The following is a 21721-nucleotide window of genomic DNA, read 5'->3' as shown; positions in this document are numbered from 1 at the left end:
CAAAGAGGCGAGGAAATAGAGAGCGCAATGTTTAATGGATTTCCGTTTGAGACACTGCATGTAATTTTCAGCTAAGTCATCATCGATCACTTAATGCTTTGATTTGGTTCCTCCAGTTGGGTCGCAATACGCCTCTAGAGCGCTCCTCTTTCATGGCTCTGCTGCTCTCTCCCCTCTCCTTTATTCTGCGAGCTACAAACATCTACTGCAATGCATCACAATCCAATTTTAATTTAGTGCTGGCATTGAGCGCCCAGTGTGGTTAAAGCACACACACACACACACACACACACACACACACACACACACACACACACACACACACACACACACACACACACACACACACACACACGTCCGTATCTCTCATGCTGAAGCGTCAAGGCGGGCGATGTTTAACAGTAGTTCATGAATATGCGGAGACCATTAGCACGGTGTTCGGTAAAGACCGCAGCACTTTGAAGTCCTCCTCCTCCTATCCTGCCGTCTTTTCTCTCTCTTCCTGCCCAATCGCCTCCCGCGGGGGAAAAAAAAAAAAAAAATCCCTTTTATCCGTCCGTCTACCTTTCACTCCCTCCCTCTTCTCTCCCTCTTCTCTCCCTCTTCTCTCCCTTCTCCTCGCGCTCTGGCTGGAAATCAATGCACAGGTCCCCACTGAGGGTGCACGCTCCCTGTTTTTTTATTTATTATTTATTTAGTTTCTATTCCCCCCATCATTTTTAACAGCCCGAACTTAAGGGTTGCCATGGCAACAAGAGGAGCAGGGATGGAGAGGGGGAAAAAAAAAAAAAAAATTAAAAAAAAAAGGGGCGCCTTTTCCACCGAGAGGGATCGAGGCAGGGAGAAAAGAGCGCTCGTTGAGGTATTAAGTTGGATGATGTGGGTTAGAGGTCGACTGCAAGTGGGATATCGACGCGGTGCTTACGGAGAGGTGTCGAACAAAGGAGATTTAAATTAACCGGCGAGCACTTCGCCGGAATGTTGAGTGGAAACTGCTTTTTAGTCCCGTCTTCGGCCTCACGCTGCGCATTCTCCAACACACATGACCACTCGCCAAAATCAGACGGAGAGAGAACGCAAAGTGAGCGGGGAGATAGAAAGGCCTGAGGAGGAGGAGGAGAAGAAGAAGGAAACAAAAAAAACAACAACCAAAAAAAAAGAGGGGGAGGGTGAAGAGAGTAGGAGACGATAACTCTTACGTCCCCTTGCGGTTTTAAACAGGATTCGGTGTTTCTCTCCTCCCTCCTTCTTTCTTTCTTCCTTCCTCTCTCCTTGGCACACACGTTTTGGCCGCTTGCCACTGCCGGGGGCCGTAACGAGGCAAAAGCGTTTGTGGCAAACTGGAAAACGGGTGGGTGATGGAAAGGTGCTGTGTGCTCGCACATGTAGAAAATAAACAGAAGCGGTGCGGAGCACGGGCTGTGTCCCCCCCGCACCCCCACCCCCCCCCCCCGGGGGGGGATGTTGGGTAGTTTTATGTCATGCATATGTCCGTTGATGTTCCCAATTTTTCTGGATCCTCTCTTTTCTCCGCAGTCGGCAGACGACCTGCTGGTGGCGTCGGCTGAGTGTCCGAGCGACGATGAAGACATCGACCCGTGTGACCCCAGTTCAGGTGAGATTCATCCACGAGTACGAACGGTTTCGTTCCCCTCATGTCCTCCTGCCGCTCAGTTTTTTTTTTTCTCTACCGCTTTGTCACTCGCCGCGATGAATTCTTCATTTCCACTTAGGTTTCTGCCTCCAGGCGTTAGCCAACACTCCCCATCCAGCTCCCACCATTCTCCCCGTCTTGTGTTTTCTTATTGCCTCCCCTCGCCCCTTGTTTTTTTTTGTTTGTTTGGTTTTTTTTTTAAATCTTTTTAGCCTTCCTTCCCCTGATCTCTCTGCGGCCCAAATAATTCAGATGTTAATTCTCGTACCGACAGGCGTTTTGTACGGTTATCAAATCTCACCGCCCTGCAACCCCCGCTGCCTGTTTGTGTCATAAAGTGTCAGAAGTGTGTAATAAAACTTGATATAACGTGCACCTGTTCTCCGGTCCTCATCTCAAAACTGCGCAATGTAATCTGTTTACACATTACGCGATGATATGCAAACAGCTTTGGCTCTAAGCTGCAGCTTTCCCTTGCCAGCATGTAGCATTATGCAAACCGCACGTCAAATAATTCATCACGCTGATGCATTGTGTCTTCTTGCTCCAGCTCTCCGCCCACCATCTCTTCACGTGTAATCCAAATTAATAATGCAATGCGGTACGCAGCAATGTCACATAACTTCCCTCCGCCCTTCGCACAGCCCGCCCGCCGCTGCCAGAGGTGAAGGTGTTCCCGGGTCCGTCCGAGGTGGTGCGGGAGAGCAGCAGCACCACGGGCATGGTGGTGGGCATCGTGGCGGCCGCCGCCCTCTGCATCCTCATCCTCCTCTACGCCATGTACAAGTATCGCAACCGCGACGAGGGCTCCTACCACGTGGACGAGAGCCGCAACTACATCAGCAACTCGGCCACGCAGCCCAACGGCAGCGCCAAGGACAAGCCGCTGGGCATCGCCAAGATCTCCAAGAACAAGAAGAACAAAGACAAGGAGTACTATGTCTGAGGCGGAAGACATAAACGCATACACCTTTATATATAACGGTATATGTACATAAATAGATATATTCTCGAAAAAAATACACACATACACACTGACATAGACATGATGTTAATGTTTACTCTCCAATAATCACACCCGCACACATGCTGGCAAGCACAAGCGTATACACAAACAATTCCACACGCACGCACGCACACACACACACACACACACACGTAAGCACAAACATACACACTTACACAAACACACACACACACACACAGACTGGCCTGAGGGCACGGGCCCTTGCTGTACAGTATTTACCAATGAGCGGAGCCTCTGAGAGAGGCTTGTTTTATGAACATAAACACCATTCCAAATGAGTTAGAAAGCACCAGTTCAACTCCCAGTTAAAAGAACCATTTTTGAGGCCAGCCGGACCAGAAGACCAGTCACTCCCCTGCCACGGTGGGACCTCTCCGGTCGGGACTCAGAGAGGCCGGGGGAGACTTTTAAGCGACGCGCACGGCGGACTGAGTGTGTCGAGCGAGGGGCGGGAGCACCAGAACAAAGAGGAACACGAAGCACCGAGACGAAGCACAGAGTGTCTCTTCCGGGCTCCTTGGCCGTCCTCCCTGTTCACAGACGGGACTTGATGAAGCACCGAGGACGCTGGCGAATCAAGCGCACCGACAGTCCGAGTCTAATCCCAAACAACAGGACAGGAATTCAGGGTGCAGCGACAGAGACAGTGAGTTACGAGTGACTAAGGCAGAGGCGGGGGCCGGTGCCCGAAACAACAAAATGGATGGGCTGTGGTTGTTACGCTGCATAGCTGATGTTTTACGGCGCCCTGTAAAATCACGAAGGTGGAATCAGTGGAAAACTGAGAAATATTATCCTGGACAGGATACTTGAGACTTCAGATGCTACCTACAAGACGCCAGTCATTGCATGACTGCGGTGTCGCACACAAACACACAAACACACACACACACACACACACACACACACGCACACACACTCAAATAATAAACAGTCTACACATGCAGACATACCCTTTCCTGCAATGCTAAAGACCCACCGTAGCTTCATAACTGACACTGAAGACTATACAAGAAGACAATGGTGAAAATGACAAAGATCATTATGGTAATTGTTATGGCAATGATAACGATGAATATGACGAACATTTGGGCAGTATAGACTCTGGGGAAGGGAGGGAGGGGGGGGTCTTATTGCACGTGAATTATCTTACTCCGTGTGATTTATACCGCGTTGAAACTCCAGAGGTTACACCGTGATGCACCACCATCATAAACTTACCACCTCGGCTTGAAGTATTCCTAAAGACGCGCTTCAAAAATTGGTTTTCGGTCTGTGGGATTCAACAGCGATTTCAATCTCCGAATCGACTCTCAGTTTCAAATCTTCATTTGAAAAAGTGTGACCATCTCGAGTGCGCTGCATGCCTGAGTGTCTGAGCTGTGCTGTGGAGTGATGGCGTGTCCCGCTAAGTCCAGAGATGGTAGGTTTTATCTGTACGGGGTGGGGGGGGGGGGGGAGGAGGAGGAGGAGGAGGGGGGAGGAGGAGGGGGAGGGGGTGCTGCGGGTTGCAATGTAACTCCAGTGCAACGTCTGGATGTGTGCGCCGAACCACGGGCTGCGTCCCGTTTTCTAGCCTGATGTCTTATAGGCCACGCCCACTATACCTGCTCTAACCAACCACCTTTTATAGCAAAAACCAGCAGAGGAAAAGAATCAACAACAGAACAAAGTAAATGTTTCCACGTGTTGCCAATAGATAGAAAAGTCCCGTTTTTTTTTTTGATGCCATCGGCTACGTGACGACTTGAGTTGCTTCGATTTCACCGGCTCGCCCCTTTTTTCGTTCCCCTCTTTCTCTTCGCGTCCTCACGTACCCGTGCTGTCGGTTGACCGATTTATCAACCCTGGCGACACAAACCGACGCAGCACAGACGGGACGGGACGGGCGGGTTGGTTCCCCCGCGGGCGACGGCGTAGCCGTCCGTTCGCGGACGCCTGCCGCGTCCGGGGCCTCCCGCAGCTCGAGAACCGTAGCCGCACGAGCGGCGCCGCGCCGCGAACGAGCCCCCCCCCCCCCCCCCATCCCTCCAGTTCTTCCAAACAACGTGACTAACCAGCCCGGACGCATGCGAAACGGACCAGGGGGCGAGGAGGGACGTGAAACGGACCGCGTGTGAGATTTCAAAGCGTAACGTCGAAAGTAAACTTCACATCCGCCCTTATTCTCTCCGTCCCTAACCGGCCTTTTCGACCTGCTCTCCCTTCCCTTCTCTCGTCCCCCCCCCCCCCCACCCCCCCCTTCGTTCAGTGTGTTTCCCTGTCCCCCCCCCCCCCCCCCCCCCCCCCGGCTCCTCCACGTTGATCGCTTTCTTTTCCTTCTCTCGCTCTCTGTTGTGTTGCCATCTGAAACTAAAGGAGGCCTCTCCACCAATGGGATTCTACAGTACATCTAGGTGTTCATTAACCATGTTTATTTTCTATATGTACAATTTTTCTACAGTATTTACTTTTATTTTTATTGTTACGGTTCATTGATGAACATAAAGTGGAAATTTATTATGAAAAATAGTTTTGAAGATTAATGAGTAAATAAAATATTACCCAAGTGAGCCCGGTGTGCTGTTTGTCTTGTTGATTTTCGCTCCCCTGGAGATCGCCCGTCCGATTAAAACCGAGTAGCCGCTTGCGTCGGGTTGGCGAGCCGATCTCGAAAGGACTCGTTTCGACATTCGGGGGGAGGGGGGGGGGGGGGGGGGGAGATACGCATTCGAGATCGACGCCGCTCGCGGTGTGACAGCGGTGCCGCTCTCCTCGTTTAATTCTTCATTCGAAAAGGGACCCGGCGCATTTCCCAACGCGCCGAGATATTTCAACAACTATCTGCTCTTACAAAAATGCAGATTCCTCCACATTACTTCTTTTCCCTCTCATTAAAATAAGGGAAACTCGCACCTTTTCGAGCCGGGCCCGCTCCGCCTAACTGGGACATAAACACCCCCCCCATCCACCCCCCCCCCCCCCATGCAGCACACACACTGCGCAGGGCTTTTGAAGTGTGACTCAGAGCAGTTAACGGCATAAGTCTCTGCGGAGTTGCTGTTTGCCGGATGAAAGCTCCTCCGGAGCCTCCTCGCGTCCTCGGGCGAGAGCAGCTCCGAGGACCCGCTGTTTCAATAAACACCTCCCCGGCCTCACGCTACCTCGTTCTCTCGCCGTCTCCCCTTTCTCCGAAGCTTTCTCCGTCGATGTTCACGGCGCGTCGGACGACGAAGCTGCCGCGGGACGCGTCCGGTCGGGATTGCGGACGAGCGCGAATTTGAGAAGCCGTAACAACGAAATTCTCTCGGGAAGTTCTCAATGGGGAAAAAAAAAAAAATGGGATTGTACGACGAGTGAACAAAATAGCCGCCAAGTGATTTTTCTGTCAGTCGGGCGTGCTTGTAATATACCGTTTAGAATTTTCATTTGTAAAAAGAATTTCGACATCGTTAGTGACGGTTACCCGTTAGTAACTATAGCGGGGGGGAAAAAAATATATATATGAAGTAGAAGAACAGCGCAGATATAACAAATGCATCGTTATTTAGTTCGCCGAACAGCCGCTGACGTTGCGGTGGAACTCTTGTGCATCATCAGGCCAGCTTTTTATTTATTTATTTATTTATTTATTTATTTTGACTCGTCACGGTTAACAATCAAAGTGAATCTGATGAAATTGACGGAGGCTCATCGTCCCACTGGATCGGAGGACGGGATAGCAGAGCTCCGAAGCTCGAGCGCCTGCGCGGACCGCGTCCATTATTCCACCTGCGTTTTACAGTCAAAATATTTCACTCTTTAAATCTGTGCAATCGCTGGCTTTTCTGAGAAAGGTCAAGAACGTGTCAATATTTCCCATCCTCCCTTGCACAGGTGTAGAACAATCAGCGACAACAAAAAAAAGACGCATCATCCTGCGCTTCCTCAGTTCATCTCTTATGCACAGCTGCATTCGCTAGATTTAGTTTGTCCCATCTTTCTCTCTCTCCGTTTCTTTTTTTGCTTTGTGCATAAACAAGTAACTGTGGGAGAGTGTATCCGTGTGGGAGAGTGTATCCGTGCGTGTGCGTGCGTGTGTGTGTGTGTGTGTGTGTGTGTGTGTGTGTGTGTGTGTGTGAGAGAGAGATATTTGGATGTGGTCGTGTCAGGAGCTCAAGGCTGCATTTTTTTCCTGCTTTGGGATAAATCACAAAGAGTTCTGTTCTTCTACGAAGTTCCCACAGTACAATACACACACACACACACACACACACACACACACACACACACACACACACACAACTATGTATCAATAGAAGAGACGACAACATACATGGAGAGGAGAAGCTAAATCTATAAAAGGAGAAAATGCCATAAAAAGATTGTTTGCTACAAAAGCGTGAGAGAGTGTGTGTGTGTGTGTGTGTGTGTGTGTGTGTGTGTGTGTGTGTGTGTGTGTGTGTGTGTGTGTGTGTGTGTGCGCGTGTGTGTGTGGGTGCGTGGGTGTCTTTCTGTGTGCAGAGTGTCCTTGCAAGCTGGCTGCACGTCCTGCTGATGTGTCAGGAACGGATTAGAAAGGAATATTATGTCCATTGTTATCAAACTGTGCTTATCCGTCAACACAAATATGATACAGGAGACAAAACAGATTCGCACCTGGTCGCCATGGTTATTTTTACATTTGTACTTCTAGTTTGTTGGTATGACTTGAAGCAAAACAGGAGACAATCTCCTAGAAACAGGATCATACTCCCTACTGTCTGTAATATTTACTACCGCTTACTAAAGCGGTAATGAAGACTTTCTTGGTCATGCAAAACAAAAATGAAGAGTAGCATAAGGTTAAAAATGTGGGTGAATAAATGAGTACACAATAAAATATATAGTATAAAATAGAATAGAATATCTATGCTTTGCTACTGGCTTTTGCCCACTAGTGAGGTTAAGCAATTCTACTTAGCAATTCAGTTTGTTTTTTTTCCCTCCTTAGAAATAATATGTTTGTGGCAAAATAAAGGTGAGTCTTGTTCAAGGAAAAAAAAAAAAAAATCACTTACAGTGAATGACTTTCAAATCCGTTTTGAATAAGAAATAATGACACTGAAAAAGGAAATGACATCAGCGATTTTCTACTGCGAAAATCATTTTTAGTGGCTGAAGTCTGACTGCTTCCTTGTGTGGTTGGATTTGGAGGAGACATGTTAAAGATCACAGTGTAACAAGTAAGTGGATCTAAAGTCATTTGGAAAACGAGGAGAAAAATTGCTTCATCACAAAATCCCAACAAGAAGTTTTACACACCACACACACACACACACTACACACACACACACACACACACACACAGCCAAGACCTCCTACATCCTCATCCCCACGAAGCTATTCACACGCCCCCAACATTCACCACCGCGTGGCAGAAAACACCAACACACCTCATTTCTTCTCTCCCCCCGACCCGGCGGCGAACCCCGAGCGGACGCGCGGCCCGACCGGCAGGACACTTTCAGGATCAAACCGCGGCGCTGCGGGCTCTGCTGGAAGGCCTGCGTTCACGCGAAGCCCGCGTGGGAGGCAGAAAGGGGGGGAAACGAGGGGATTCGAAAAGCTAAAAGCACAACGGCGCGGGACCCGGACAGGCCGAGGAGATGATGATGATGATGGTGATAACAACGGTGATGCTGGCGATTGTGATGATGATAAAGGCGGCGGCGGCGGCGGCGGCCTCGGGGACCGGCTGCGACGTGTACATCTTACCCGGACTTGAGAGCAGCTCGGCCAAACCGAAGTGCTACCAACTGAGTTTCGGGGTCGCAGCGATTCCCTCCAACATCCCCGGCAACACCGAGGACCTGTGAGTACACACAAGCACACGCATGAACACAAAAATGAATTATCTGTGGTGTCGTAGCAGCTGTTCACATTTTACGCGACTGCCCCAACTCCAACTTTCTCTCGACAAATTGCTGGAATACTAACGTTGTTATACATTTGACTACGTATAATACTAAAATGATTTCATTGACGGTTATGATAACGGTGATTATCTATTAATCCCTTCCCATCCCGTTTGGAATCTGTACGCAAGGCGTCAACGTGATCTGTTCTTCTTCGACTATTTGTTTTGTGCCTTCAATCTGCTTTTTTATTTCTTTTCTTTTCTTGTATTAATTGTCATAAGATTATTGTTGTTGTTTGTTTTTTTTTGTTTGTTTTTTTACCCTGGACATTTTTTTTTTGTTTTTTTTGTTGTTTTTTTTGCAGCCCGGCTCTCGTCTTTAACGTGAGCCTCCTCCAAAAACCCTGAATACCGGATTTCCAACATTCAATACTAATTATTTCATGCTTTAGAAAACATGCTTTCGAGCCACAGAGCACATACAAGGCTGCTTTTTGCGGTCCGTGCACAACTCCTTACGATGACTACCTTAACTTTGACGTGTAAAACTGGCCGCGGCCGCTCTACTCAACCGCATGAAACGTCGCGACAGAGAATACTTGTCCAAAAAAAAAAAAAAAGCACCTCCCTATTCACCGTGTCGGACCGATTCAGATTTAGAAAGAGAGCGCACAATGTTTACAATTCAAATTCCCATCTCGTGAGCGTGCATAATGATTTGGACTTTCCTGTTTAATCCCTCACTCGGCTGCTCTTGGCTGAATTTTGCACAGAATTTGCCAACGCCGGCTCTATTAAACATTCATTAACTCGGCGTAATGTATGCGGACGCGTGTCTGTCGGCGTCTCGCCGTGCGGCGAGCAGCTACTTAACGCTGCCGGTCACCCAGCAGCCACCGGTTGAAAGACGCCCCGTGGAGTTTCCTTGTAAACAAGCAACGAGTTCAGTTCACGTCGTGGGTTGTTTCGCGTCAACACTCGCCCGCCGGCGGTCGTCTTCTTCACCGCGTTCGTTAGCGCGCCGGTGCTTTGCGTGTCACTGCTAACCAATTTAGCAGAATGCTAATGCGGAGAAACCGGTGGGAGGACTTCGCATCGCAGAACGCCACCGTCTACAAAAAAAACAACAACAACAACAAAAAGTTGCCTTTACGATCGGCAAAAGTCAGCGGAAGCAGGCGCACGGGCAGGAATGGGTTGTCGTGTCGGGGAATTCGGGAACACACAGAAACAGACCTCGTTGGCTCATATTAGCCTCCCCTCATATTCTGGTTGAACCGAGGCTGAACTCATCTCGCTTTGAAAGTTGAAAAGTGAACCGTCTTAGGAGATTCACTTGCTCATTTGCCTTCTCGCCAAGAACAAGATGAGAAGACCGATGTCAGTCTTGTGTTTGAGCAGTAAATATGCAGCTGCCGCCGGCAGCAGGGTAACTCGGAACAACTGACAAACAAAACTCAAATGTGTTAATTGATGACTTCGGAGGTGCTGGTACACCAGGATTGGCTGATCTTTGGACGTGCTAAAGCAGCTGTGTTATTCAAAGAAAGGTCCGCCGGCAGCGGGCGGTGGTTTCATATTTAGATATACGAGCGGTATCGATCTTCTCGTGCAGCTCTCTGAAAGAAGAAATCACACAACTCTTGCACAAGTTTCAAGGTGTTGCTTTCAACCTCCAAAAAGGTGGACCGGAAGCGGTGCAAGTGGTCGAGGTGTCCTCGACACCGCGGCACGGAGTTCATGGCGATTGCCGCTCCGAGTAACCACTGACCGGCTGTTTTGGACGTTTAAATACTTTTAAGGAATCTCAAGGCCTCCGGAAGAAAGGGGGGACGGGCGGTGTAAAGGGAGAGGGACCACCTGAAGCTTTTGAACCAACTTAAACAACAACAGCTTAAGCTAAGTACGACCTCACCGGCAGAAACGCGCAAACAAGTTCAGTCGACACGCGAAACAAGACGAGGACTTACTTTGTGGCAAATTCCCGGGAGACATGCTGCGAACTCCCACGCAGCGATGTGTGTGTTCTCATCTCCTCTATTCTGCTCGGAGGTCAAGGCTCGGGAACACTGGGGATATTTACAAGTATGCAGCAATGGATGGGCCATTTCAGATGTGATCTACCGCAACCAGATTGCAAAATCCTCGGGATGTTGTGTAGACAAATGTATACACACACACAAAAAAACACACACAAAAAAAAAGTTGTGTTTTTTTTTTTTGCGTGAAAAGAAAATCCCCAACACGAGTGAGTAACTGGTCATGGCTGCCTTCACAATTCAAATGTACAAACAGAGTTGAAAATCACCCCCCCCCCCCCCACCCCCTCCACCCCCAATGATTTTTCCACTCTGGACATCCCTGTGAGGAGCGTGTTACTGAGAGCGGCTGTTTTCTGCATCGACAGGACCATCAAGCGGACCCAGATCAGAAGTATTCCTCGGAGGGCCCTCGCCAGCCTGCAGCACCTCAGCGCACTGTAAGTGTGAGTCAGTCGCGCCTGTTTATTTTTCGATGCGGAGCATAATGAACTGAGGAAGTCAAAACACCCGAGATACGGATCATCCAAACAGAGGCCAAGAAATTCGGCGCTTTTCCCGGTACGGGAGATCCGATCAGTGTTTTGTATACATTGTTTTACAATGTATTAAAAAACAAAAACAAAAAAATGATCCGATTCTACAATACATCATATTTATATTAAAACCTATTGTTTAGCCTATAATTTGCATTCACGTGGCAAATAAGCAACAGTCGACTGAATAAACTGGGGTTTGCGTTTATGCAAATTAACATCGTCTTCATTATAATAACTCACAGTAGTTTTGCGTGACGCTTTTTCTGCTGCTACATATTATTATTTTTTTTTATCATTGATTTATTTCTAATTGTGGATACTTTTTTTTTTAGTCTATAAAATGTTCAAATTCCATTTACAGTTTACAAAAAAAATCTGCGTAGATGCCAAGCAAGCGTTGAATAATGAAGCCAAAGTTAAGCGATCACAGGCTAAATATTTCCCACCAGAAAAAGGATCCTGAAAAAGATATCAGCACGCAGGAAGCATAAATAATGGATTTAGCTATTGTATTGCTTTTTGTATAATGTACTCACATTATCTATCCTCAGTTTTGGTGATTTATTGCATCTGTGGTACATTCAATGATATCTGACCCGGGGGAACGACAATGGTGAACTGCATGTCCCACATATACTTGCATGAAGAAGCAGGTGTGCCCGAGTTGATCTTTCGTCTCGGGACCAAAAGCCCTGAAACTAAATCTTCAGAACCTTCTTTTCGTTGCATTTTATGGTTTGGGTTCTCCTGTTTATCGTTTCTTGAGTGCTGCGACCTTCAAATCTCTCTCTATATATATATTTATATCTATACCAACATTTAAATCCTGTACTTTCTCATCTTCTATCCGCTACTTCCAAACTTAGCGTCATCACGGAGAACGACATGCTGCAGAGTATAGATGACTTTGCCTTTGCCAGCCTCCCTCAGCTCACGCGAATGTGAGTATACAGATTTTTAAGCATATCGCACATTTTTTTTAGTCTTTGCGGCTGAAAAAGAGGAGCTGCAAACTCAGAGAAGGCTCAAATCGCAGTGAACAATCAACCAAATAGTCGAGAAGTAAGCTCGGCACGGTGGTGGAGACCAAATATGTCAGAGAATAAGAGTGAACAGCAGCCTGACACTTTGATTTCTAAATACACGCAACAAAAAATATATAAACACGACACTTTTGTTTTCGCTCTCATGTTTTATCAATTGAAGTAAAAGATATAAGACTTCTTCCAATGTTTAATCAGCATCCTGATGTGGCTCAACCATCTGATGGATGGGTTTTCTTTGCAAACATAGTGCTCACAAACCAAACTTTGTGAACTTCATTTGAGAGAAATAAACCTTTTGTGTGCATAAAAGAAGTCTTAGATCTTTTACTTCAACTGGTGAAAAATGGGAGCGGGAAAAAAAGGGTTACGTTTATATTTTTGTTCAGTCTATATGTCATAATCTTGTGTTTCCCTCAGCTTGATATCTGAAAATAGTGCTTTGGAGAGTATTGGAGCTTCTGCCTTCTCCAATCTGACCGAGCTCAAGGAGATGTGAGTATAACTGGCGGGATAATGGCGACGGTGAACCCCTGTAACTGTAGGTCATGTATATATATATAATGAGCACATGACTGAATGTGTTTCTTTCAGAATAATATCAAAGTCCAAACACCTGAGTTTCATTCACCAGGATGCGTTCAAGAACCTGGAGAAGCTACGGCATTTGTGAGTACTCAGAGAGGGTGCAGCAAAGATGAACACTTTCTACTTTAACTTGTGTTTTCCAAACAGACTGTGAGCCCAAAATAGGTCATGGGTGACAGGCCTACTTCTGATGGCCCACACAACCACAGACATCACTTCTTAATTAGCGTGGATCCTCTGGAAGAGAAAGCAACTCTCACACTTCATCCCAAGGATGACAAAATACATTTTTCCACCAAAGAAGCGACCCACTATTTCAGCAACCGTTTCTAAAGGGCAGTGCGCTGATAAAGTATATAAAGTCACTGACAGTATCTTAACTAGTACTGTTATGTTTGTCCCAATTTGTGAAAACTGGGGACACAGAAATACAGCAGTCTCTGGGGTAAAAGCACATTTTCCTTAAACAATACCGCTTTTAAAAGTACCTTAGCACAAGAACAAGAAAAAGAAAATCTCCTCTTCAAGCTAGTTTTATTATTTCAGTTTATAACTTATTACTCTTCAAGGTTTAATACAAAGCAGAGGTGGCTCTACGGGGCAGACTGCTGCTGCTCTATTGTCCTGTTACTATGCGAACACATTAAACTAAGATACTGAAAATTGCAGATATTATACCTGCTGAAAATCAGCATAGGTTAGCTTCTACCATTTCATTTTACAACCAAGCTTCAGTTAAGACGCCCTTGTGCCGATAAGAATAAAACTGTACAGAGCTGCTACTGTAGCTGCAGACTTCTGTTCTTTCCTAACTGAAAGCCTGTTTTTCAGTAATCAGCGTTGTGAAACATTTTAGAGACGGTGAATGTCTGATTTATGTATCTCCCACCTGACCTCCTCTTCTACATTGTTTAGAATTTCTTCAGTCGTTAAGTATTTATCTCGGTTGATGCGACTTGCGCTAAAGTGTGTGTGTGTTTTTATCATTCTGACTCGGTTTGCCGTGTGAACGTAGTAAACTTTGGTGGTTAAATCTTCACTTCACAGGTCCTTCTACGACACCAGGCTGAGCATTTTTCCGGACCTGTCCAAGATCCAGTCCACGTCCCACGACTTTCTTTTGTAGGTCTCGGTACAATGTAGAGACGAACTACAAATGCAATGCTCAGATACACACCCACACGCCACTATTCCCACATGCACCTGAATAGGCTACTGTATGCACACGAAATGGAATAGGCCGGAGGAAATCACATTATCAAACATACAATGCTGCAGTGAAAACCTGCACGCCGAGTGCTCCTCGCAGAGCAGAGTATCGGGAGCACAAACCGTCTGTGCCTTGACTGCAGCCTTTAAAAATCTATATTCAAACCATCTACCAGCTGACATTTATCAGCTTCAAAAAGAAAGTGGATTTAACAGGGATCATAGCATGCATTCCTATATATATATATATATACACATATATACATATATATACACATATATACATACATATATATTCTTCAAATTTTGCACATTTAGTGTACATATATCTGCTTTTACTATTTACCTCTCATTATTTGTAGTTGATCGTGTGTTTTTGATCTTTGTGCCGCTTAGTGAACTGGAGGAAAGCCACATAGAGAAAGTCCCCTCCAATGCCTTCAGAGGGCTCTGCAATCAAATGTTCAAGGAGATGTAAGGGATTCATCTTCTTTTCTTTTTTAGAAACGCACCACCCTCACAGATCCGAGTGGGCATCGCATGCGCCGTGGTGAATGTTCTCTGAAACGCTCTCTGTCCTCTTTACTCAATGCATCTTCTTCTTTTTCTGCATTTTTAACACGCTTTATGTCTGTACACAGCCTTTTATTTATTCCCCTTTCTTTTTGAGCTGCAGGTCAAGAATCCTGCAGGAAATCACGTATTCAATCAGGCGCTGACTGAAATGTATTATAATTTTTCATGCTATAAATTACATTAATTGTTTTACTTGTGTGAGTAATGGGGACTTCAATCAGTGGTGAGAGTTACTAAGGTGCTGTAGTTCAATTTTGAGGTAGTTGTACTTCAGTACTTCCCTTTTATGCCTCTTTATATCTTATACTCCATTACATTTCAAAGGGAAATATTGTATTTTCTACTTTACAACATATATCTGACAATATTAACTGCTAGTTACTGTAACGATTATGAAAACACACATTTGCAGAAGCTTATAAAATACATCATAGTGTTCAAGATTAAACCAGTGGTTCCCATCCTTTAGGCCTGTGAACCTTTACAATAAGTTGAAGTTGATAACAGAGAGATTTCCTTAAACTTTTGAGATGGTGTAATTCATGGAATTATTGGAGGCCCAAAGCTGTAAAAATATTTCCTATTTATTAAAAGCATAAAAGATCAGAAAGAATTAAGAAAGATAAAAATGAATTTATAAAGAAAAACATTGCTTTTTTTTTCTTTGCTCTGCCATCAATCATGTCACGACCACTCCGATTTATTTTGTGACCCTTTGCAGGGACCTAACCCTTATGTTGGGAACGACAAGACTGACTGTACCTAACTGTACATAGTACAGTTCAAATGAGCTCCACCTCGTTACTCAGAATTTAATAATACCAGTTATTAATCTGGCAGTCATCAGAGTCTTTTTTCAGCAGAACAAGTAGTTTTTACTTTTGATGCGTTAAGTGTGATACTGATATTGAAAAAGACAGGCTTGGCGAGGTGACAAAACACAGATTTCGATTTTATTCCGTGATGGACTAAAAAGCCTGTGTATTTGTGCAGCTTTGGTCTCTGGGAACAAAAGAAGTACAAATCCTGAAATTAGCATTGTTAGTTCAAATAAGTTAACTGTTGGGAACGTTCTGTGTTGGAGCCACGAGACTGTAATTTGGCTTCTCTCTCTAATGACAGACGGCTCACCAGAAATATCATCAAGGAGGTGGCAAGTGACGCCTTCAACGGAACAAAGATGGGCAAATTGTGAGTCACAGCCAGAGACACAATTACAAACAGAAGATTTGCACAAAAAAAAAAAAAAAAAAGAAGTCTGCTTATATATTTGATTTCTCTGTTTCTTAGGTCCCTGAGAGGCAACCGAAAGCTTACTCGCATCCATCCCGATGCCTTCGTGGGTTGCAGTGAGTTAGTGACATTGTGAGCATGCCATCTAACAGTAACTCATGCATGTCACATGATTCACCCTCCTCATCATCACTAATTAAACTCGGGGTGTGAACGCAAACAAGAAACAAGGGGACGTGTGTGCGTGTGCGTGTGTGTACACGACAGATTTAAAGTAAAAAAAAAGAAAAAGAAAGCAAGAGCAGGTGAAGCCAATCCCGTTCAGCTAGAGAGAGTCATTTCTTATTTCTTCTCCAAACAGAATGACACCCATTTGTATTGAAGGAGAGAAATCAGACAAAAGTACTTGTTGTTCTTTTGGGCTGTCGTTGCTGTGTTTTCCCTCCCAGCAATCACTTGGCAATCAGGCATTGGCTCCTCTACAGTTTCACATTTTATTCAGGAATTTTGCTGGCATATACTTTTATGCATCATTTGTCTTTTCTCTGTGTGTGTCCTTTACAAAATAAGGACAAATCCCAATTACATACAGCAAACAGAGAGGAGAGGGGGGAGGGGGAGCTGTTAAAAATGTCATGGACTCGGAAATTGAATTCCTTTCCTGTTAAAATACGTGTTTTTTTTCTGCTTGCTCCTGCAGGGACATCTCTCATACAGCCCTAAAATCTCTGCCACACTTCATCCCCAGTGGGCTCACGAAGCTGATCGCCGAGTCTGCCGTCGACCTGAAAGAGCTTCCTCCTCTGGAGCTCTTTACCAACCTGCGCCAAGCCAACCTGACATACCAGTCACACTGCTGCGCCTTCCAAAACATGCACATCAACAGGTACACATGTACTGCCCGTCAAAAGGTATCTGAACTCATTATTTAAGGAACGATACGAGCAACGAACAGTACGCGTCCACGTTGTTGCCGAGAGGTATCTGTTAGCTTAGCTCAGCATTAAGAGAGGAAACAGGGGGAGACTTGGCTCAGTCCAAAGGTAAGAAATGTCTCCAGCATCTCTGAAGCTTGTTAATTAACATGCTAAAGCTTCTTTGGTTTTTTTCCCAAAAAAAATAGGGAGAAAAAAACAAAAACGTTCTTCTTCCCCTGGGAGTGAACAAATAAGTGATTTCAGATGCGAATCATTATTTTTGTGTTTGTTTTGTGCCTCTTAATATCTCATTATGACTCCATTACTGGTAAATTCACGATAAATAATAGTATTGACTGCAGGGCTCTGAAGTGGTTGTAAACCCATAGGAAAAAAAAAACGTGCATCAAAATAAATGAATGCAGAAATGAAAAGACAATTTGTTCACACTTACTGTACTGTATGTGCACCTGGTGTGTTGTTACGTGTTAGATCGAGGTGGAACTCCCTGTGTGAACTCCCTCATGCTAAGAGCGAACTTTTCTTCTACAAGGACCACTGCTCCAACTCCACCTCCTTCACCTGCAGCCCAGCGCCGGACGCCTTCAACCCTTGTGAGGACATCATGTCCACCGTCCCCTTGCGTGTCCTCATCTGGATCATCTCCATCCTTGCCCTGCTGGGGAACACAGTGGTTCTTTTTGTATTCTTAGGTATGAAATGGGAAGGTTATCTCTAAGCTAGAGCTAAAGTTGTGTTATTTGGCAAGTTTTTGCCATCTTGGACATGAGACGGGGACTATTTGCATATTCGTAGATCTGTGCATACAGAATGAAGGCAAAGGTGTAGAGTTACACCTGAGACACTTTGAGACATTATGGGGATCCTTTCTTAGAGAAACCTTCTAAATATGTAAATCTGATGGACAGAGATGAATTTTTAGGGGTTTACTGCATTTCAGTAATAAATGTGGTTCACTGATGGCATGTTTTCCCTCCTATCCGTTTTCCTTTCTTCCTCCCTTATTTCTACAGCACTACCGCTAATGTCAATTTACTTTTACTTCAGTAAATTAACACTCTTTTCCCCCACTTTTGTGTGGTCAGGCAGCCGCTCCCAGCTTACCGTTCCTCGTTTCCTCATGTGCCACTTGGCCTTCGCTGACCTGTGCATGGGAATCTACTTGGTAGTCATAGCAACAGTGGACATGCTCAATCGCGGCCGGTACTACAACTATGCCATAGACTGGCAGACAGGCTTGGGCTGCAATGCTGCGGGCTCCCTCACGGTGTGTACGCACGCATAGAGTTCATCGCGTACATTCATAACAACACGAATCAACGCGCGTGCTTTTCGAGTTAATCAGCGTGTTTTTTTGCGGCAATTGCAGGTGTTTGCCAGTGAGCTGTCACTGTTCACGTTGACGGCGATCACCGTGGAGCGCTGGCACACCATCACGCACGCTCTGCGGCTCGACCGCAAACTTCGCCTGAGACACGCCTGCATCATCATGACAGCAGGCTGGATCTTCTCCTTCGTGGCCGCATTGCTGCCCATAGTTGGGGTCAGCAGCTACAGCAAAGTGGGTACCACACTTCACCCGCACAATCTCCATTTCATCCTTCTGTGCTTTGCAGTCTACGCTGCCACATTTACTAGTTAGTTCCTTTTGGGATGCAAAATGGTGCATGACCTCAGTCTACAAAATAAAGAACGGATTGTGTAGAATATGCTTTGAGTTGATATGCTTAAGAATAGGAAGAAAAAAAAAATATGCAATTGATGGTTAATTTCATTTGCGATTAATCTGTTATTAATTTTCTCAATTATTTAATCCATAAAACACCAGAAAAAAGGGAGAAAATGTAGTCTCAGTTTTCTGCAACCCTAAGTAACTTCAACAGCACAAAACACAAAGGTATTCAATGAATAACAGAAGGAAAAGCAGCAAACGATCACGACTGAGAACTTGAAACCTTCGAATGTTTGGCACCGCAGTATCACAGAAGAGTGGGCTTTTGGCCTTCGCACAGGTCTGCGTTCTCCGAGTGCCTTTCTAGTTGAATATCTGTGTGTTTACGCAGGTGAGTATCTGCCTGCCTATGGACGTGGAGGCTCTGAAGTCCCAGGTCTATGTGGTGTCTCTGCTCCTCCTCAACATCCTGGCCTTCTTTTGTGTGTGTGGCTGCTACCTCAGCATCTACCTGACCTACCGCAAGCCTTCGTCGGCGCCAACCCACGCCGACACCCGCGTGGCTAAACGCATGGCTGTCCTCATCTTCACCGACTTCCTCTGCATGGCGCCAATCTCCTTCTTCGCCGTCTCCGCCGCCCTCAAGCTGCCTCTCATCACCGTTTCAGACTCCAAAGTGCTGCTCGTCATATTCTACCCCATCAACTCCTGCTCCAACCCCTTCCTGTACGCCTTCTTCACCCGCACCTTCAGACAGGACTTCTTTCTCCTCGCGGCTCGCTTCGGCCTGTTTAAGACTCGGGCACAGATTTACCGGACGGAGATCACCTCCTGTCAGCAGTCAGCATGGTCCTCTCCAAAGAGCGGCTGTGTGATGATGTACTCCTTGGCCAATACACTGAGTTCAGATGGGAAACAAGACTACTGACTGTCATCCAAAATCAATATCATCCACAGACTTTTTCCTCCCTCAGAAGAAATATTTTTCTCAGGCAAACAATGAAAGTTATTCTTAGGTCTGAAGGAAACGTAGTAGTTGGTGACGCATGAACACCTCGAAGTTAGAATCAATTCAAGTTTGAGAGGTGAACTTGATTTTTCGGTTGCGTGTAATACACATGTAGATGTACAAACGTGCTCGAAACCTTGAAACAATACCCTTACTCATCATATTAATGATTTGGCAACATCAAATATTGTTGGTTTTCATGCATCTCCAAAAAAAAATGCTGTTCTTAATATTTTGTCAACCCATTTGATAAAAAAAAAAAAAAAAAAAAAAAAAAAAAAAAGGGGATGGAGAAAATATTCAGAACATTTTTCTCAGTATAACCCAGCAGAGCTCTAAAGCACCACAAATTACAGCCTCCAAAAATGATCAATAAAACAAATCAACACCTCTCTCGATCAGATTCAATAACAACTGAACGTTATAATCCTCATGAAGGGAGGATTTCTTGCTGGGCTGTTATACTGTACTTTATGCTTTACCTGTCAGTGGAATTAATGCTGTGGCTGATCGGTGTATGCTGCCAATGTCTTTGATGAATATAGCAGCTACTGACTCTACAGGCCTGACAACTGACCACTGACCCACAACAAGGAAAACATTCTTGAAAACACTCTAACTGCCATCTTGTTCTCAGTTCTGCTTTGACTCTACATGGACATTACAATATTTCAACCACAATATTTTCCTGTGACTATCTGAATGTTTGACTCGCAGCAACAAAAGGGCAGACGCGGTGTTCGGTGTTCTTCTTAAACCTTGTGACCTCTGGATAAACTCTGCTGTATGCGCTGAAGCAATCCAAGTAAAAGATAGTTATAAAACAACTGCAGATAGCTTAACCAAATCTAGGTCAAATAGCCGCTCTAGATACCTTCGTGTTGATTCTAACTCAATCAGACTGCCAGACGGGTAGAGTTTACTGCAGCATAACAATTTAGAAGAAAAACTAGAAAGAGTAGGAGCAGGAAACTGATGACTTCATCCGGGCATTTTATGTAACAGACGCTATCCATTTGGTGTCCCAAGATAATGAAGCAGACTAGAGTACTTTGAAACAGATTAACAAAGGTTTGACGTCTGGGATATCAGCTTATGAGCATCAAGAAAATCAACATTCGTTAAACACTCAATGTAATGTTAGAATGATATTTATTAAGAAGAACACTGCAGAGACCTGCTGATTAATAATCTCCTCATACACTCAGTCTGCTGTAGCTTTCCGTGCCTCCGAATCCAAGCCAACTTAAGTGTCTCTACTTTTTAAATGAAGAACCTTTAATTACCATAGAAATGTAATTATTTTTGTGTTTATAAATGAAAGTGTCACTCCGTGTGTCTTGTACAAAATATATGGGATCTTTTTTTCATATCATTTTTATAAAGTTTATCATATCCTCCCTGTTTAAGTGCATTTTGTACGGTGAATGTGAAATGCTGGGACAAAAGGAAAAACTCTCATACGCACACACACACGCACGTGCAATAATTCAGCTGTCTTTATCTGGTAATTACGTCCTTCAGAGCATCCAAAACTTTCAAGGACAAAGCGACCCTGCTAACCCTCTGCTCTGTCCACCGAGGTGGGTGGTTGGATGTAGGAGTAGAAACGACACAGCTGCTCTTTCTGCTTATTACAGGAGGACGGCCATAGCAGCTTGATAAGATGCAGACGCTCTCGCGCACATACACAAACTCAGCAGCGACCCAGAGTTTCAAGGCTGCAGCTGCAAGAAGGAATCCGAGTCCATCTCATTGATATGGATACACTGCCTCCTACATGCCAACACTGAACGTGTGTGGGCATTTATTCCCTTTAACCACCAGATGATGCTGTTGGTACTGGAATAATTGTGATCTCTGCTCTTTTAGGTCTGCTCATTGGTGAGCAACATTATTCAAGTCATCCCTCTCAACACACACATATATATATATATATATGTATATATATATATAAGCTGTGGTAACGTGTGTTACAAGTGGGGCTGTGCTGTGGATGTGTCATCCCCATGCCGACATGAAAAAGATCTGTATAAATGAGATATATATATATATGCTGTAATATGTAGCGTGTTTTCCCACATGCATGACACAAAATAAGTATACATCCATAATATTCAAGCCACAGAGCATCGACCAATGACATAGTTAGTATCCACATGCAAAGACAATTACAGCAAACTAATAGTTAATATTATGGGCGGTGTGCATTTGGGATCTCCTGCAAGCTGGGAAAAACTAAAGTAACATGAATTTTAGAGGAAGTTCAACACTGTGTGTGAAGTTATTTAGCCTCCCTGCCCGACCTGGTTGGTACCAGTAGATGCCTCCGCAATA

General features: G+C 45.1%; 2 protein-coding genes across 19 annotated transcripts in view; both read left to right on the top strand.

Moving 5' to 3' along the window:
- nrxn1a (neurexin 1a) overlaps positions 1–4131 on the top strand; it is a 58003-nt gene extending 53872 nt beyond the window's left edge. For all 18 annotated transcript variants that reach the window (XM_069160350.1, XM_069160348.1, XM_069160355.1 and 15 more), the window contains 2 exons: positions 1537–1615; positions 2299–4131. In XM_069160350.1, coding sequence (XP_069016451.1) covers positions 1537–1615; positions 2299–2600 — 381 coding nt within the window. In that variant the 3' untranslated portion in view covers positions 2601–4131. The remainder of the gene's footprint in view (positions 1–1536; positions 1616–2298) is intronic.
- Positions 4132–5372: 1241 nt separating this feature from the next.
- On the top strand, positions 5373–20781 carry fshr (follicle stimulating hormone receptor). Its single transcript, XM_069160334.1, has 14 exons — positions 5373–8493; positions 10946–11017; positions 11983–12057; positions 12580–12654; positions 12754–12828; positions 13795–13869; positions 14353–14430; positions 15655–15723; positions 15823–15897; positions 16466–16651; positions 17175–17395; positions 17789–17970; positions 18073–18264; positions 18767–20781. The coding sequence occupies exons 1-14, from the start codon at positions 8288–8290 to the stop codon at positions 19301–19303; spliced, it is 2118 nt and encodes a 705-aa protein (XP_069016435.1). The 5' UTR covers positions 5373–8287; the 3' UTR covers positions 19304–20781.
- The last annotated feature ends 940 nt before the right edge of the window (positions 20782–21721 follow it).

The sequence above is a fragment of the Embiotoca jacksoni genome, unplaced genomic scaffold (genome assembly GCF_022577435.1).
Source record: "Embiotoca jacksoni isolate LCO1_2020_lvr unplaced genomic scaffold, fEmbJac1.0.p SCAF_26, whole genome shotgun sequence".
NCBI lineage: Eukaryota > Metazoa > Chordata > Actinopteri > Embiotocidae > Embiotoca > Embiotoca jacksoni.
This window is presented reverse-complemented; position numbering and strand designations above follow the sequence as displayed.